The following is a 20,095-nucleotide window of genomic DNA, read 5'->3' on the forward strand; positions in this document are numbered from 1 at the left end:
GTCATTTCAGGCAGTTTAGTCTTTTTTCTAGCGATCTCAATTTTATCGAAAATTCTTCAAAAACACATTCGTTGTTTTCAGGTTTTTTGAAAAATAAAATGCACATTGCAACACATTTCCGATTCCACTTCCTCTTCCGATCGAATGTTGCTGTGCCAAAAAAAGTCGTTACGTAATTCTTTCCAGAAGCGCCATTAGACACGCTTCAAAGCTGCCTCCTGTGCGCCGCCAATTTCCGCTCAGGCACACTTCTCTTCTAGTCATAGTGAACCAACATCCGGAATCTGCGTCGTGGCTCTTGCACATGTCCTCATGTGCGCTTCCTCCACAATTTTGAATGTGCAAAAGCACCACCCTCCATCATTATGGTGCGCCTAATGGTTGGGTTCTTCTTTTGCAAATATAAAACGACGAAAAAAACCTGAACTGGATCTGCTCAAACATGCGTAAAACGTGTGCATGCCCTTCAATCAAGTTTCTATCAACGAACAACTGCGGGGAAGGCAAAAAAAGGACCAAAACTAGTTCTACGCGCGCTTTTCCTCTATAGGTACCTTTTGCTAAGAGCTGGTGCAGAGAATCCAGACGCATCTGTACGGGTACAATATCGTTATTGAAAAAACAAAATCCGGCACATCTGCCCGTTTGACCCGAAAAATTCGAAAAATACTTTCAGCAGTTGCTCTGGAAAAAAGAGGCGAGGGTTTTCCATTAACGGCAAACGGCAGCAGCACCTTTCGTTTTGAAGATTTTAAAAGGATCTCTTCAGAATAACCCTCCGGAGGAAAACGAAACATTCGTAGAGGTCACTTGCCTTTCCGAGATGCGTTTCTTCTCCTTCGGGACGTGTCCTGGAGGAAACTTCCTTAGCTGAGATTTTTTTTTTGCCTTCGAGACAACCCCGAAGCTAGAAAAGCAAGCTGCACCATATGATCAAATGAACTGTCTTCCGAAAAAGAAAAAAAAACACGCCATCGTCCTTTCATCAGCTTCCCTCTTTCGAGATACCCGTGAAGGATTCCTCCGGCTGTGGACACTTTTGGACCCGTTTGCAAGCGACGATGCTCCTACTGGGTTTCGATCAATAGAAACCACATTTTCATTCTTTTCCGCTTCTTTACATCCCCTTTCAAGACACTTTTCGGAACGGCGAGCCCTAGATGTGCGTAAGAAATCCTTGCAGCCTCGCTTCGATGTATGCCTAGGTGGGTATAGACTTGCACGCACCAACAGCCAGTAACGGTCATTTTCCAAGTAAAACTCGACAAAAGCCACGGTGATCGCAGCTGATGGTCCGTTTACTGTTTGTCATAAACGGTCAATCACTCATTCATCCTCCCTTTCCTATCGCTTCCAACTTTGTCCCTATATAAACCCGGATCCAATCAAAAAAGTGGATTGTTGATTTTACCAATCTTCTTCCAGGTAGTATGATGCTCGTTTTATTTTGATACCTACCACGCATTGAATGCTGAAATCCATAGCGGCCTGGAACCTGAAGGACCAACACCCATATCCGATGACCGGACAACACAAAATCGTTTGGCATCAGGCGAATCACCTGGCGACGTTCGACGGATTCGGGAACCCATGCACGTGTCAATTGTTCCTGTGTTACGCTTGGTGTTGGAAAATTTCTCGATATTATTTTTAGAAAGATCTCCAGAGGTTTATAAAAAATCCGATCTATTACACTGCCACATTTTGTTAACTTGATGAAACATTTAAAAAGCAATGAAAGACAAAAAAATAATCCGGGGAAATAAGGAAATGACGAGTTCCTTAAGCTTTTGAGTCGTGTAAGCAGATAATTTATGTTATAGTTTATGTTCTTGAGAGATCTTATTGGGAGTTACCTGAAATTTATTTTTTTTCATAACAAAGCAAATGAATCTTATGTTTAAAAAAAATGCATTCACAATAAGAAAATCTGAGTATTCCAAACGTTATTGAAGCAAAAAAGAGCTCTGAAATCATGTATGCCATGTTCAAAGAACCACATGTACACATTTTGACCAGAATGCTAGGTGCCCAACAGGATGGCCCAGAAACAGGGGTATGTTCCGGCATCAAAGCCTAGGAAGCAAAACAACGTTTCTTAGCCTGTCGAAAGGCTCCATGCCAAATTTCAGCTCGTTTGGATAACTCTAAAAAATCGCTACCCGAGCAGACTTTTATGGCAAAATTATAGCAAATTTTGCTATCACGCCCTGAGAGCCTAACGTGCTCTCATTTTGCTTGACATAAGGTGGTACACAGCAAAAATGAGAGCACAATTTTTCATACTTCGTTAGCAAAGTGATACCAAATTTTGCTAAAACTGAGGCCCTAACTACACCTCGTTTCTCGAGAGCTTGGAGAGCACAACCATGCCATAATAAGGTATCACAAATTTTTCAATAACAGCACAATTTGACATCGTTATGCTCTCAAATTTTTGGAAAAAGAGGTGTAGTTAAGGTCTCAATTTTAGCAAAATTTGGCATCACATTCAATACCAAGCAAGAAAGTTTGACTTTAATTTTCGCTTTGTACCCCCTTATGTCAAACAAAATGAAAGCTTATTTCACTCTCAAGACGAGATAGCAAATTTCACGAATAATTTTGCAATAATTGCTACATGCTGGGGCACATTATTTGTCGTATTCAGAATTTGTACATTTTTCTACTCATTTTATAAAACAGATGATTGTTTTATCGTTGAATTTTTATACAATTATACATCAATACAGTAATGCATGCACAATGTTTATAGTAAACTATTCAAAAAGTAAGTGCGCCGTTGAAAAAACAAACTTAACAAACTAATTTCGATTGATTTATATCAATAAAAACTGGAAGCTATTCTAGAGTCTAGAGTCTACATTAGGGCGTTGGATGAGCGTTATCTGACAATATATTATGAATTATGGATTATGTTTTATCCATATCGCCTTATACTAATCTAATTTAATTTACACTTCTAAGAATAATCTTCTTTTGGGTCAGATTGAAAATCGCTAATATTACAACTGATCGACTTACCATTTTCTTTTCTTCCTGTTTATTTTGAGAATGAAAATTCCTGACTTCGGTCAATCACACGGCTACCGTGTCATATTTTTCCTTACCATGCTAGCACGGTCGGATAATTAGACGCCATTCTCTATATAATTCTGCTCGGACCAATCATTCTCAATGTGGTTCATTTCGTCCCGGTAAGCATTCAACTTGGACTTCAACTCCTGTCATTGATGCGAAGTGATGATAACTCCCAGTGGAATAGTTAGTTTTTCAACTTTTCTGTTAAATCATCAAACTTAGACTTGATTCTAACTCCAGCTTGAAAAACTGTAAAATGAAGTAAAAAAACGTTATTCAATTTGTTAGATATGATAAAAATACATGATAAAGCTTCCCATACTTTACCTAAGCTACCTAGCTTTTGATTTGCTTTTATCTGATTTCATCGACCGTTGTGGTTCAGGACGTAGAAAGTATGAGGAATAGTCTAGTTCCATCACTATAAACCTCTTCGTGACATTACGCCTTGATGAACATCTATTGCAGCTCACATGTAGCTGATCGCAGACCCTGTGTCAAATATACAATACATGAAAATATTGAGGTAAAAATTCGAGCATGAGTTATCAAAATGGTTCAAAATTATAAAAGAACCTTTCATTCCCTCAAGAAAAGATTTTGCCAATGTTTTAACAAGCTTTAGCAACATAATTCGCTTGTGAACAATCAGGAAAAAGAAACTAGATAAGAAGACTTCGCCAATTATACCAAAAGAGCACAATTGTTTAACTCTTGCTTTAAGAAACTACATATAAATTTTCTATTCACGAAACTTTTTTGTTGATTGAAGCTTAAAAAATACTCACAGTATATTAGGAAGTTTCTCATATGATTCTACTCCTAATCCCCATGAGGTGTGGGCATGTTGTGATTTGCTGACACGTAATGACACTAGGAACATGGTTTCCATCCTTGGCCGAATTCCATAAAATGAACGAATCCTACAGTTTTTAACTTTTGGAGGTTTGTCATGCCTGGAAGCCAATTAATTCCTTCTGTCTATTCAGTCAGTAAAATCTGCAGCTGACAGTGACCAAAATCATCCTAAAATATTTAAATATAGTTATAAGTTTTAATGTTATTTATATTTACCTACTCACTTGAGGGCAGATCCGTAGAAGTTCATGTTTCCGACAGATTTCCGCTCTCCGCGTGAAAACCGTTCCACTGTAAAAAAGCACGCAGGTGAAAATTAAATGGAGCATCAACGCCGTCAAGGATTCTGCTTCTGCTGCAATCGAGGTCCTTCATCACAAGCAGCTGATTAGTACAAAAATCATGGTTTTTTCATTTGACAAGAAATGACCAACTACAAAGAGACAATGTCCTACCAAAGGCGTAATTACGAAAATATTTGTCATGAGGGACGTTTTACCTGATTCCAATTTTCTTCTCCCGTGTAGTTTGCCAACACCCTGGGATCTATCTGAAACTTATTGCTAGCTGGGCGTTGGGAATGATGAGGCCCATCACAAACTTCAGTAAGCGGCTCGCTCATATTTCTTATGCTGGCTGTGAACTCCATTTCAGGTCGCTTCCGCTCGAACGTCTGGTCACTCATGTTGCACTTCCTCTTTTTAAGTCACTAGCATTGACGAACCAAAACACAGTCTTTTCTCGAAGCTAACACTTCCCCGACACGGTTCTTTTCTTGTCCGTAAGCAATATTTAACGTTTAAAAAGTTTAACTTTGGCCGAGACATGAAAACAATAACAATTTGGTCGTTGTACTAGAACCGCTAGTTTCAAAACAGTATGATGGATCGGTGACTGCGAGCATATATCCATGAAGATTCTAAACACAGCAGGTAATTTTATTGTATTGAGTGAAAATAATAAAAACATGTTTTTTAAATGGTTTGCTCAATTGGATATCTCTAAATTATTTGCTTATTATATTTAAAAATTGCTTATAATTTCTACAAAATTAAAACTAATCAGTGAACTCTTTCAAGGAGTATTTGAATATGGTAGTGTGTAGAGCTTAGACCAATGCAGTGCGAATTGGCGAACGCGACCAATGCGAATTCGAGCGGCGGCTGACATCTTCTTTGCCGCGTTGAGTATGTTAGATTTAAGCGATTCACATATATTTTCATCATATTTGGTTCACCGCATTGAATCGCATTCGCCGGTTCGCATCGCATCGCACTCACTATGTCATCGCCGATCTAAAGTGTTCGATTGAGCTAGTACTACCAAATTCCTGTCTAGCATGTATTCAAATATTTAATGTCATTGAATGAGGTTTTGAAAATCAATGGTGAAAAAAGTGCAACGCCGGATTTTGTGAGGGTACGGAAAATGTTGAGTAGGAGAGTGGCCCTGAGGATTTCCATGGACGTGGTATGGTTGGAACCTATATTAGTCAAACGGGTTAAAGCGAACGTACATAGTCCTGTAAAACCCCATCACTATTTGTACCTATCACAAATTTTACTCGAGTGCCTAGGTAAAATTCGGTGCTCAATAAGAGTGAAAGCACTTTTTTCGAATTTGAACAATGTGCTGTTGATTTCAAGATCACTGCTGCCTATCGCTGAGAATGTTTCAGATAATGCAAAGGAAACATGATCAGGAGTTTTTAGCGTCATTTGACAGGGTGAGTGCCTTGAAAATTTGCTCTGGTTTCGAAGAAATTAATTTTATTTTTTAAATTGAGGATACCGTAACGATTCCTTTTTTTCTATAAAAAGTCTAATATTCAATTATGCCCCAGATTTGCTACCAGTTTGCTGTTGTTACCTCATTTTGGTTTCAGCTTGCTATCGAATGTAAATTATGGAGACCTCAACGATGCCTAGTTTTGCTGTCATCAAATTTCGTATACCAAATCATGGTATCAGTTTGCTGTTGACACCTTATTTTGGTCTCAGCTTACTATCAATTTAGGCATCAAAGTCTGCTCGGGTAACCATCTTCAAGTTGGATAGAACTTTCCCAGCTAAATTGCAAAATCAACTATTTTGGATCTAATCTTTCCTTTATTTTGATGTAGAATTACATTTACATCTTACGAGAACACTAAAATATTGAGATTTATGAACAGATGTCGCCTCACGAAAATAGCTCAAGTATATCTGTTTTACCCTACCAGGAACCACTCAAATATTACGTAACGCTTTTAAGGGGATGGGAATGGTGGTGATATAATAGCTAATTACCATTTATGGATTTCGCTTTAAAAACTTTAAACGAATCTGTTGTGTAGAGGGGAGGCGGGGCCTAAAATGATAAAATCGCTAGCAATGAGATAAAAAAGATTCTTACTATCCATTTTAAAGATATAATGTCTGAGAGAAGTTTTTCCATAAAGTCCGGGTATGGTGTACGCGTTGCATTGGAGATTTGTTGAACTTAATAATCTACAGAATGCATGCGAGCTCATACTTAGGCAGAAACTGTGGTGAATCCGTGCATCCATGGCGGATTAACAACATACATTCATACATAATGCCTGAGAGAAGTTTTTAGATTAGAATTCACTATCGTATCGATGACCGTTTCAAAGTTCTGACAATTTCGAAAAACAAATCTTCAAATTTCAGTTTTCAACCATAACTTTCTTTCAAGTGAACTTTACTATAAAATGTGTTCAAGAATATTTTAGTAACAGTAAAGTTGCTCTTTTTTTTGCTTCGATTAAAGTCGTTTTACCATCTTAATGGCATTCGCGACATTATATCAACATTACAGTTGGTAGACAGTTATTGAAAAACTTATCTGGTACAACTGTGTTCGATAATCGATGTTTATTCCTGGGCTCGATTTTGCGGACATCGACTCAGGAAGCATGGCATATTTTATTCACTGTAGAGAAATTTTGAAGTTCTATCGAGATATCTTGAAAATAACTCAAAAAAAAAAAATAGTCAAAGTTCTATCTACCGAGTTCTGACAAGTTCGGTTATAAATTTTACATGTGACCATCGTGGGGTAAATGTCAATAAATTTGAAGAAAAATTAATCCTTATACTAATTTGAGCCTAGCTTAAACAACAAAAGTGGTCCAAGTAGGCCAACTATCGAAAATCCCACACGCTGTAGCGTGAAATTGATCTTTGGCAGGCTAGAAGGTCACCTGCAAAATTTGAGACCGATTGGAAAACGGAAAGGGGTCACGCAACGAGCTAGAATTTTTTATGAGGTGTCTGTTACATTTTGATCGGGACACGGGAGAAGTTTCATGCCCCATTTTTATGCGTATTTTTATGTATGCGGCGGAGGAGAACTCCAATAGCGGAGAGTCAATGACAAGATGCTACATCTGATCGCATGTCGTTTTGACGTTGCATCGTCGAATTATGTTCCATGGTCAGATTATGTCGCTTCTCATATTATATTGCATGGTCGGATTATGTCGCATGGTTGGATTCAGTTGCATTGTAGGATAATGTTGCATGGTCAGATTAGGTTGCATAGTCCGATTATGTCACATGGTCAGATAATGTTGCATGGTCCGATGATGTCGCATGGTCAGGTTATGTTACATGGTCTGATATTGTTGTATTATCGGATTTTGTTACATGGTTGGATTATGTCTCATCGTTCTATTATGTCGCATGGTAGGATTATGTTACATGGTTCTGATTAAGTTACATGGTCAGACTATGTTGGATGATAGGTTATCCCAAGCATCCAAAAGTCAGCATAATCAATGTGCTGTGCAAATTTTAACCGCAACCCTTCAAGTTGATAGCGAAACACGCTGCCACGAGGTCACACCTTAATGTTGTTTTACCAGCAGCTAAAATTCGAAGTGGTAATAAGCTTTCCGAGAATATCTGCAAGGGCAGCCAGCTGCCAGCAGCGAAGACGCATGTTAATTATTACTTAGAAACATTAGGAAACGGCATTTAAAATTCCAATATAAATCATACATTTCAACAATTTTCAAACTACAAAAAATGATTTATTGATTATATGCCCTTTTGTGACGTTAGTTCACATTTCATATTCATGAAATGGCGGACATGTCTCAAAAAAGGCTATTTGAGGAACTTTTTGGAACTTCGAGTCCATATAAGGCTATTTGAAACCTAGTTTGTAACATTTATACTAGATGGATGCGATTGACATGTCACAAAAAAGTAAATTTGAGGAGTTTCATGGAACTTGAAGTCCATAGAAGGCTATTTGAGACCCAATTTGTAACTTTTATACTGAATGGATGCGATAGACATATCACAAAAAAAGGCTATTTGAGGAACTTCATGGAACTTTAAGTCCATAGAAGACTATTTGAGGAACCTTTTGTTACTTTCATGCTCACATTCGAAAAAAAATCGGTATTGTTTAGCGAAATTCGAACTTTGGAGGCACGAGTTCAACTAGATAAACCTTTAATGTTTTTGAGTCCAATATTTTCAACCAGATGTTCTTCAATATTTAGTCTCTCGTCTTTTAAAGATTTCAAGTGTTCAATTACCTTTAAACGAACTCTATTGAAAAAACGGACGATTTTCATAACATTACCTCTTACTAAAAGGATATTTGATGACTATTCGCTTCTGGGGCGTACTTTAAAAAACAAATTACAGTCAAAACCTGAGACTTAACATGTAGAAACAGGGGCTAAGAAATTTGGAATTGCTTATTTGGTATCGAATTATATGAACGTAAAATTTGAACAGATATCTTCAGAATAGTAGTTAAAAAGACCCCAAGCATGCTATACTTTCTACCACACGTATAAAAAAGAGTAAATCTGTAGTAATCTGAACAGAATCATAATTTTTTCCAAAACAAACAATAAAAAACTGAAAGAAAATTTCTTTAAATTTAAAATATTCTTTAAATCTCATCAGCAGTATTCAAATCGTATTAAGGAACTAAAAAATGATGATAATTTTCGATTAACTTTGAAAAATAGTTTTGGACACAACTATTGAACTATTCAAGCAGGAATTAAAGCTTTTTATATTTAATTTGTGAATGTGATGTGAAAGTATGAATGTGAATGTGAAATAATGTGAAGAAACCCGGGTAAAATCCGTTTCAAACAATATCTGAGCATCCAGGCCAGATTTGACTTATCTTGATTTTTTTTCATTGAATTTATCAGTTTGCCTGAACTTATCAAAGAAAAGCTAGAAAAAACGATAGTCAAAGTATCTAGCCTGATTTACCTACAGTGAAAGATATACGGATGTACCTTTAATGTTTAACGGAAACCGTAATTTATCGGAAATTGAATAGCTTTTCCAATATTACTTTTGGATTTTATTTTATAAATTATCGTACATTATTTAAAAAAATTGACTATGTTGTTATTGCACGAATTTAAAAAAAAAAATTCGGCCTTCTCGGCCAAAAACGGCCAAAAAAAGTTCAAATATTCGGCGAGCCGAATGTTCTGCTTAACGGTTTGGTGGTATTCGGAGCCAAATATTCTGTACAACTTTATTGAAGGCCTTCAGATGAAACAAGTTACGATAAAAAAGTAAATAAGATAAGAAGAAAGTTACATATCTCAATCTCACTCAATCTCAAGGGTAGGTGATAAAAACTCCTTGATGTTACAAATTAAATGGAAAAATAAGGCTATGGGTTCATTACATCCTTATTACATCCTTGACCTATCTCTCTTCTACCGTTAATAGTTTTTCCATCGTTACTTTTATCATCTGACGATTTTCAAAAAAAAAAAAAAAATGTGATACTCCATTAAAAAAAAAGGTTTGTATAGTGGTAAGGGGTATAGGGGGTATTGGGGTAAGTGAGTTCAAAACTCAAATTCGGCTTGTAAAAATAACAATACCAAAAAGGCACAAAAAATAAGGAAATCGATTTCTAATACCATTTTACTACTAACGGCCATCACATAAATTAGGATAATTAATAGATTCTACTGTTATGATTCAAAATTTATCATATTCCAATTTTCAAATGAATACTTTTTCGCTAAGCCATTAACAAATTACTCAGATACGATATTCCTAATTCTGAATTAGAAATTTATATGAAAATAAAATTTAAGCCATCTTCTTTACAAATTTGAAACCAAATTTCCGAAACACCAATTAACAACAAAGCAGAGGTTGAGAATATTAGAATTTTAAATAATCCATAAGAAACTGATAAAAAAAAATGAAAAATTCAAAGTTTTGCTGTTGATATTGGAAGCACAATGCATTAAGCTTTAATTTTGCTACTTTGAATCAAGTTTCAAACTTTCAATAGAATTATTAAAAACTAAGATCGATCCAAAAAAGAAGATTCAAAATAATAATAATGAGTGAAAGGATTTTATATTTTTGAACTGCGTTTTATAGTTTAAAATTTCAAGCTAACATCATATTTTGTATTTTAAAATTTCAAGCTCAGAATATTTTGTCGCTATCAACTGAAGTATTGGCCTTTGAAAGAACAAAACAACGATTTTCTTAAATTTCAATTTAGAATTTAGGCATGGAAAATCATTGAATTTTTAAAACAAAATCTCGGAATTTAAATGCAAAACAAACTTATTTTAGTGAAAAATAAGAAAAAAATTAAATGGTTTGAAAAGTTGAATGAATTTGTTTGAAATTCTTAATCTTCATAAAAAGGTTAGTGTAATAGCATTTAAGGAGAAAAGGAAACAGCATTTTTGGGGTGTACTTATTAATGATTGATTTTGAAAAGTTGGTATATCGTCTTCGGTTTTGATGATATAGCATTTAAATTTTTTTAGTTTGAAAATGAATCAGATTTGAGCGAAATAAATTATTTATAATAGATGAACTCACAAACCTACATTAAAACATGTTTCTAATTAGTTTATTATCCAACATTTTTTCAAACAATAATTTTTGGCCTAGAAATTCTTAATTCAACGATCAATATGAGAAATTTTAAAACATATCATTACAAATATTTATAAGAAAGTTTAAAAAAAATTCTATTATATTCCAAAAATTGTTTAAAACAGCAAAACAAATCAACTTTTTCATTAAAGAAAATCTAAAATTCAATTAGCAATTCAATTCAGCTTCTTGAAAAATTCGTTAACATTCTCGTGTATTACGAGACAGTAAAGTAAAAAAAAATCTCTAACTTTTTTACGCATTACTTGCGGTCTTCGGGAAAGTTAATCATCAATTAAAAACCTTTATTTTAAATTTTTTTGTAATGTTTTACAGTTTAGTTTGAAAGAAAAGCAAATATGATTTCCCACCTAGTTTAAAAAAAAATTCAACCGCAAAATTTTGATGGAAAAAAACTAATTGCATATTTCAAAGCACCATTCAAAGCACCCAAATAATTCAGAATTAGCTCCTAAACTCCTTGTACCTCGGCAAAATGTAAATTTTCTGGCCTGTGTATAATTCAATGCCATTTAAAATTATCTTTTGCAGAAAAGTTCACAAAATAAATCAATCTTCACGACCTTAGAAAGAAGGTAGCTTTATTTATTACTACAGACCTTGTTCGATTTTGGCAACATTCGATTTTGGCAACATCCAAAAAAGACGATTTTTTTTGGTAATTTTTTTATTTTATGTTTTCATTTTAAATTAATAAAAAATAATGTAAAAAGTAATATTGGAATGACATTTTTTATTTAACATAATTATATTAGTTTTAAACAGTAGAAACATGAATTTTTCCATGTTGTACTGCTTAAACCTAATATAAATTAACCAAATAAAAAAAAATGCTTATATTATGATTTACGTCAATTTTGATTAATTTGAAATAAAAATAAAAAATAAAAAGTGCAAAAAACCCCTTCAATTTTGATAACTTGCGATTTTGGCAACATAAAATTTACGGGCATGTTACCAAAAACGAACGGAGTCTGTATATATTCACAGTTTAAATATATTGTTTATATCTTTGACTATCCGAATCATGGTTCAAGTGAAGAGAACTAGAAGATGGAGACTTTACCCTATTGAATCCTTCAAATATTATAAAATAAGATTAGTTGAAACTTGTCAACGAAATAATGTTCGAATATTTATTTCTTTTAATTTGTTGTTTCAATTCCCTATGTGAGTGAAGAAATTAAAGGCTTGAACGCTCTCCTACTCAAGATAGCCACTCAGAATTTTGCCACGCGTTTCACGCTCCAACACGTTTTTCTGGGCGACAAACGTGAAAATTTGTTATTAAAATTATATTTTTTTAAGCTTTATACAAAACTTTGAAATTTTCAAATTGATTGTATGTCTTACTGGTTTAAAAAAAATGTCAGAACGGATACCCATATGTTTTCAAAACCTTTCTAGCTAGAATTTGCAAGGACTACTCTGCCGTGTTTCGCCGAAGTGACGCATAAACCATTTTTGTTTTAAGCGAATAAAAGCAATTTTCTCTTTTTCTTCTTTATTTGTTTATCTGGTACTTTTCATAGAATGTGATCTGTAGAATTTATGCTAAGATAGATGACAAATGCAGCCTTTTCAAACACAACTATGTATTCATTTTTCGTAAAATTCGTACAATTGCTTCAAATGGATATGCGTCAGTTCGGCGTATAAACGATTAAAGTGACATTTTCCTTAGTCTTGTTGTGTAATTGGAACAAGTTTCGTTCTTCAGTTAAAATGGCCAGTGTGTTGGATATTCTTAAATTGTATGCGAGTGAGGAAAAAAAATTTAGTGATGACATCGGAGAAACTTCTCAAGGTATGTATTTCTTTGTACATTAAAAACAATGCCCGGTCGTTCATTAAATTCGAGCATACAGCTTTAAAAGTAATTAATACTGTTGATTTCACCACACAAACAAATTTATTTGTAATAAAAAACAACGTAAAATTTATGAAGAATAAGTTTTATAGTTCAAATATTAAATAATTTCTCAAGTTTTTAAATTAATGTAGATGTTGACATTTGTTTTCAATTTTTTTTTTACCAAACAGCCTCGACAACTTCTTTGATTGAGACCCCTTTTCTGAGGAAGACGGGGTGGCTTTTCTATTTTATTTTAAACACATTGTCATGTTGAAATATGATTTTATTCCAAATCTGAGGAATGTCACTTGAAAATTATAATTGATCATTTTCAAAAACGCATGGATATGCGTCGCTTTGACGTATAAATCGCAGTTTTGGCGATTCGTTTTTCTCGATTTTCTCAAAAACTGTTTTATATTTTCTAGATTTGTTGAAGCATTTGAAAGCTCATAGGAAAACGCACAAAATAGCGTCAAAAAGTCAAAATCGAAAAAAATGGTCATCTTCATCATATCACGGCAGTACTGGCGTAGAAGAGTTAAACTCCAGAATGATTGATGGATTTGAACATGCTAGAAATCAAAGCAATCGACTGACCAAATATGTACAAGATTGTTAATGTAGAGTGTCTATGCCGAACTACCTTCAAACCAGGTGTTTAACCTGAAGATAAGCTTCACGCATTAGAAAAAAAACGCGGAAGTACATGTTTGCATTTGATTATCCACCAGCAGGTTTTTGGCGCCAAAAACGAAATTTACGCGTGCTTTCCGATGCAGGGTTTTCGTTTTCTTACCATGAGATTCTTTTTCAATAGGATACAATGTGTTACAATGTATGACTATTTTTATCAGGACAAGCAATTTTTTCTCCTAATTTTTTTCATTGAAGTTCGAAAACCGGAAGAACTTTCGAGATGACTGTCACCGGGATTGAAACCTTCCGTTGATGAATTGTATGGAAACATCAATAAACGGAAAGCTGCTGTGATAGAAGGAAGTTTCAGCAGCAAAAAAAAACTGCGACTTCCAACACGGAAGGGACACTTTTCCACTTTCCTCGCACAATCCTAGCGCTGTAGAAAATTCTGACTGTATGTAGGGGGAAGTGTCCCTATATGCGCATATTGGGTAATATGCGCATACAGCCGATTGACGATATGGCTGGAGATTCATCATATCTAATTAGTGCAGTTTGAGGGTAATACGCTTTTAACACATGGCATAAAAAAATTAAATTATTATATAAAGTCGAAAAAATTTAAAAATTCAAACAAGATTTTTGTCAGTTTTGATATAATATATTGAACTTTAATTATTGTGCATACAGATTCTGTGAACAAAAATTTTAGTGGTTTTTCTTTCTTATTCATCTGGAAATCGGAAATTCAACAAATCGAAGCTTTTGGCAAAGTTGTAAATGATAAGATATTAAAATAAGAGACAGGTTCTGAATGCCCATATCAAGGCAGGTTAAATGCCTATATCAAGAAAAATAGATTAGTCTTATAAATTTTTTACTTTCTATCATTTAAACATGAAATCCACGCTCAAATCACGATCTTACCGCGAAAAAAGAAGAACTTCCTACTGATCCGATAAAAATACAATATGAACAAAATATTACCCTGAAATATGGCCATATGGCATACTTAACTATGTTTCATGCAAAAGAACTAGTGATGTAAAAAATTTCACCAAAATTTCGGCCTTGACGTATGCTTAACATCCGTTTCTACCATTTTCAATTAAATAATATCAAAATATTGCAAGTGGTAATGAAATATAGCTAAAAACATAAATATGCGCATTTAGCCCGCCAGTTTCGGAAATCGGCTATTTTGACTTCTTTTACTATAAAATTATTTTCACAAAAACTGTAAGAGATTTTAACAGAAAAATTTCACTAACGTATATAAAACAGATGTCCGCTCATATGCATATAGTTTTCAGACTCCTATCTTTTGGAGTATAGGAGAAAATGAGTGCTTTCCTTAATATGCGCATATAGCCTTCCTCTCCCCTAGACAACAAAACGAACGAACGGTTATTAATTGCTAGGATTAAGTTAGCTTGCAGCCGGCCTTTTAGTCGAAATAGGTGCTGCCTTTCCTGATATTTACTTCCTCTAGGATCTGGATTTTTTTTTCGGAATTTCTAGTACACACATGTTTTGCCACCCCGAATTTCAGGAGGGAGAACGCCGAATGGGACTTGTTTGTGTCGAACGAACCCGATCTTTTGTTTCGGTGGAATGGCGATACACATCATTTATGTTCTGTGTAGGTACCTACATAGGACATTTTGAGCTGGAAAACGGTCCGTATGGGTCTATTGCACAAGGATGAAGGTCCGGGCTTTGATTTAAGGTTTTAAAGGAAGGGAAGGTGAAGAATGGGGTGGATGGTGTGGAAGGTAAAGGCCGGCTGCAGCAAACCGGTGATCGTCAATGTTTTGTACCGTTCGTTCCACCCGAAGTTTTTTTTTGTATAGCAAAGGACCGATGCAATTGCAAGCGGAGTTTTGTCACATTTAAAGGGAGCGCTAAATCAGGACCGTTGCAGGTACAAGAAATGAAAGATTTGATTTGGGTTTTCCGTGAATAGGACCACCTTGGAAAGGTGGTGGTAACACCTTTTCAAAAATTAAGGTTTTTGGCGGAAAAATCTCAATTGTCTCGAAGTAAAATCACTTTTCGACCAGTTGGTCCAATGCCGTTTTGACGCTAATGAAACTGCTCACAAAACCAGCCAATACGAGCACGCGAACGACCAAAGCAGAACTGGAACGTTTTCTCGCGAGAGTCTTCGCGGTCCGAACAGCGATGCGAGACAATGCGAAGCAGTGAAGAAAACGGGCCGCTAAAAATAAATGAAACATAACACCGGTTTGCTGCACCCCAAACAAGAAAACAACGCGCACATAGCGCACCAAACACCGGCTGTCTGGCAGGACTCGAATGGAACGGATCGACGGGACAGGCGAAGAAAGACAAAAGCGTACAAAAACATCCACCCGATCCGTACCCGACGAAAGACACCGAACGTCTGGGCTTCCCCTTGGCCGGCCGAAGCCGAACGAAGCACACCTGCGGTCTTCCCCCACCATGCAAGCCGATTGCTCGACGAAGATGGCCCGAAGACGCTGGAAACTCCACCCACTTTACGCGTTCCGTTTTGGTATTTCACTTTACACCGTGTTGCACCGATCGTTGATCACCTTACGGCGGCCGATCTCATTGGTGCAGGGGCACGTGCTGAGCTGTTGTGATCTACCCTCGCCGTTTATGGTCCACCAGACCAGACCGGAGTGTGAATAGGGGCCGGGTGCATGCAATCGTCGTAGCGGCAGCTGTAACACCTGGTTTCTTCATCTGCTTTTGTGCGGTGCTTCTGCTTGCCGACCAGCCGAGCTGGAACGAAGGGGAAAACCCGAACACTGTTTGCTGCACCGACTCTGCAGTACTCGGGATCAGGGGAAATCCCGTATCGAAACCGGGTTGCCTATAAATAGAAGCACGAGTGGGATCCGAACATCATTCCACGTTCACTTGCCTCAGCGAACAGTTGCTTTTCAGTTCGTTTTTAACCTTTCATTAACAAATATTTCGAATCGCATTCGGTTCAGTGTTTTTACTCCGGTTCCGTTTTGAGTTTCGTTTCGAGAGTGAGATTGGCTTTACGTGCCCAGCCTGCGCGCAAAAGGATTTCAGTCGTTCGGAAGAGCTCGTTGCGCACACATCGCGTCTCCTCGCCAAGGATTAAGTGATCAAAGTGTTTTACGAAACTGCTTTTGGGAAAAGCACGATCAGTGCCCAGTGATCAAAGATTGTTGGAAGAAGAACATTCAGCTCGATAACATATATGGGATATCAAATTTGGATTAAGTGATTAAGAGACGTTCTGTGGAGTCAAGAAACGAGAAGTTTGATTTACACATTTAAAGACTCAGTGAAATATGCCCACATCAATCATGCAGAAAAGCTACAGCCATTGTCCGCTCAAGAAGCGACCAGTCTTCATCCGCGATGAAGAAGTGGAAAAAGGTAATTATCACTTTTTTGTGAACTTCTTGCACAGTTGTTAAATAAATATGAAAAAAAATTTAAAATTGTGTATAACGAGATATTAACGTGTGGTTTCCTTTCTTTCTACTTTTCCAGACTCAGAATCTGATATGGAGCCAGAAAATCTTAGCACAAAGCCACAGGATCTTTCGATGAAGAAAAAGATCGCTCGGTCAGAGTCTCCAGTTCCAGTCATCATCAAGGCAGAAGATACCCTGCCAACTCCTCCCCCATCCTCATCTCCTGATCCCAGTGAGATCAAGTCACCGATCTCAGTTCCTACCCCAATCTATGGATCTCATCCCTCAATCTACTATCCCCCAACTCGATCTCCCTCATCGCCAGCAGAACCAATCCACAACTTCTACAAATCTGCCCCAAATGTGTACTCTGGCTATCCTCACTTCCCGTACGCCATGCCCTACCCTGCCGATATCTACAATCTGTACCATCACATTTCGCCGCCACGTTCCGAGCCTCTGTCGCCTTATGCTCATCGTGAAAGTTCCGTCTCGCCGCCACATCCGGGACACTACGGACGTCAGGAATCGATCTCACCACCAACTATGGTTCCTGCCTATCCGGCCGCAGAACTTCGGCTAAACCAGAACAACAACATCATCAAGTCGGAATCCTTTGCCCGGCAACACCGTTACATGCCATACAGTCTCAGCCATCATCACCAGATTATGATGCCTGTAGATCACCCATCTCTATCGCCAACCTCCAGCCATACATCGTTCAACTCTTATCTATCCTCGAACCGTTCCCTGTCACCCGCCCGTTCAAGTCCTTCGGATATGTCCGAGGAGAACAACAACTCCAGCTCGCCATCGATTCTCACCGAAAAATCCACCTCCAGCTCCAACATCCAAATGGTGAAAAGTGACAAATCCGGCTCGGACAAACCATCCGGATCCAGTGGTGCTCCCCGATACCAATGTCCGGACTGTGGAAAATCCTACTCAACCTATTCCGGTCTATCGAAACATCAGCAGTTCCACTGTCCGGCAGCCGAGGGCAACCAAGCCCAGAAAATCTTTGTGTGCAAAGAGTGTGACAAACCCTACAAAACCCTCGGTGCCCTGAAGATGCACATCCGCACCCACACCCTGCCCTGCAAGTGCAACCTCTGTGATAAGGCTTTCTCGCGGCCCTGGCTGCTGCAGGGTCACATCCGGACCCACACCGGCGAGAAACCCTTCGTCTGCAAGCTCTGCTCCCGGGCCTTCGCCGATCGGTCCAACCTCCGAGCCCACCAGCAGACCCACGAGGATGTTAAGCGCTTCAAGTGTCCCAGCTGCACCAAGTCCTTTTCCCGGTTGCCACTGCTCACCAAACACACCGAAACCGGTTGCCCCGGAATCCAGATGCCCGGCTCCCCGTCGATGGTCGTCAGCTCCTCGTCCCAGCAATCGCACGAGGACAAATACATGCCCACAGTGCTGCCTCATGGCAACATTGCCGTTTGCTGAAGAAAAAAGCGCAAAACCACACACCGCAAATCGGAAAGAAAGTGCCTTTTCATACAATCTCAGCAAGCACTGAAACGTGAAAAAAAACAGAACAGTTCACCACTGAACGAAAAAAAAGACTGAAAAACTCATTGCCACCGCGATCGTTTATAAATTTTTGCGTTACTCGTGTATAAGTCCAGAGCCCACTGAACTTAAGAAAAATTCCCGGAAAAGTGTTTTGTTTCTTCAAAGTGAAGAGTGAAATTAACTACCCCCAAAACATTTGGGAAACCAATCGTGTTTGTAAATAGTTTATTTATTCCTCGTCGATAAGTTAAATCTATTGCAAGTTTCGATTTCCACACACCACAAAAAATCCTACCAAAAACTAGTGTTTCGTGTTTGCGCAAGCAAAGCAGAGAAATTGTTTTTAGTTTTCGTAAGAACCTCTTTTTTCGCCCTTAAAAATTTAATTTATTCTATTTCGGAAGGTAGACAAAACCATAAATTACAAAATAGAACTCTTGAGTTACTGCTGGTCGATCTACTCTAGGAAGGTGTAACAACCCTTCAAGAGTGGACAATCACTTCGAAGAAAGTTTCTAAGCTAGTCAGTTAGATTAATTTTTCGCTTAGTTTGATCATCTACTTTTCCCAACTTAATACTTCTTTAGGATTTAGGTTCGCGTGCGAGTCGAACAAGAAAATCTGTTTCAAAAGGATCTCAGTTGTATGAAATTCTTACTCCTAAAAAACAAACAAACTTTAAACTATAAAGTTAGCCATTCGAGTGAAAAATGTGCCTTGAAAAAAAAAACATACAAACTCCATGAGCCAGAAACTGATGCATTTCAAAATAGCCATTCTACTGTTTAAATACGACAAATTAGCATTAGGCAAAGATTTTACATTTATAGAAACTCATTTTTATAAAACCTATAGGCTCTCTACGATTAGTGTTAGGATCACCCACACACCTGTATAGAAAAGAAAAGACAAAGCAACCAATGTGTACTTTCTCGTATTTTTTTGTACCGCTACCAGAGTAAGAGAATATTAATATATTTTGTTTTCATTGTTTAGTGTTTAAGAAGTTAAGTACCGTAAGAAATATCTAAAGACAAAAGAAAAAAAAAACAAAAACAAAAAATTAAAAATAAAATGAATTTTATATGAAAAATTAAAATTTTCCCTCTTCTCAATCAAACATCGAATAATATCACAAACACACCCCATGATCGCACCCGTCTTCGGCACTTTCGGTTTCTCTCGGTTCGCTCCGTTTGATTCGCCTACTATGTTCGGGATTTCATTACAACTTGTTCCTACATTCTCTAACACCGAACGCTTGCTTCGGGTTTCGATTATGCTGTTGCACAGTTCACTCCTCTGCCATTCGGTTTTTTTGCTTCTACTGATTGATTTTTAACCATTATAGTGTTAATTAATTTAAGATTTGTAAGTTTTCGATTAATGAATGTCTTTTGATCGCTGAATATACAGAAATATCAAGAAAATATATCCTTCGATTATAATTTCAGAAATGCTCCAAATTTCTTACTTGTTTTTCTTAAACTGTTCATTTTTTCATTCCTATGAAGATTTTAAAAGGTAAATTGTTTATTTAATTTTAAATTCGGTTTTTGAAATATTTGTTCAATCTCCTTTAAAACATGAAGTGGAGAAAACTAAATAAGTTTCAAATTTTTATTTTTGCTTCTGAGAGCTCAAACGATGTCGCTTAATAATAGAGATTCATGATCCTTGAGAAATATTTATTTCTATATGGATAATTCAAAGACAAAAATAGCAGCATTAAGACTGTAGGCAGAAGAATCAAAAAA

General features: G+C 36.8%; 1 protein-coding gene across 1 annotated transcript; it reads left to right on the top strand.

Moving 5' to 3' along the window:
- The first annotated feature begins 16,252 nt into the window (after positions 1-16,252).
- On the top strand, positions 16,253-19,383 carry LOC129760099 (protein escargot-like). The gene is made up of 2 exons (XM_055757681.1): positions 16,253-16,773; positions 16,891-19,383. Exons 1-2 carry the CDS (start codon positions 16,686-16,688, stop codon positions 18,267-18,269), a joined length of 1,467 nt encoding a protein of 488 aa, XP_055613656.1. The 5' UTR covers positions 16,253-16,685; the 3' UTR covers positions 18,270-19,383.
- Positions 19,384-20,095: the final 712 nt, after the last annotated feature.

The sequence above is a fragment of the Uranotaenia lowii genome, unplaced genomic scaffold (assembly GCF_029784155.1).
Source record: "Uranotaenia lowii strain MFRU-FL unplaced genomic scaffold, ASM2978415v1 HiC_scaffold_429, whole genome shotgun sequence".
NCBI lineage: Eukaryota > Metazoa > Arthropoda > Insecta > Diptera > Culicidae > Uranotaenia > Uranotaenia lowii.

Excerpts from the sequence above, each read along its gene's own strand:
- LOC129760099 (XM_055757681.1), top strand. The coding sequence starts at position 16,686 with ATGCCCACATCAATCATGCAGAAAAGCTACAGCCATTGTCCGCTCAAG. Across the intron at positions 16,774-16,890 it reads CGATGAAGAAGTGGAAAAAG|ACTCAGAATCTGATATGGAG; the intron begins GTAATTATCACT and ends CTACTTTTCCAG.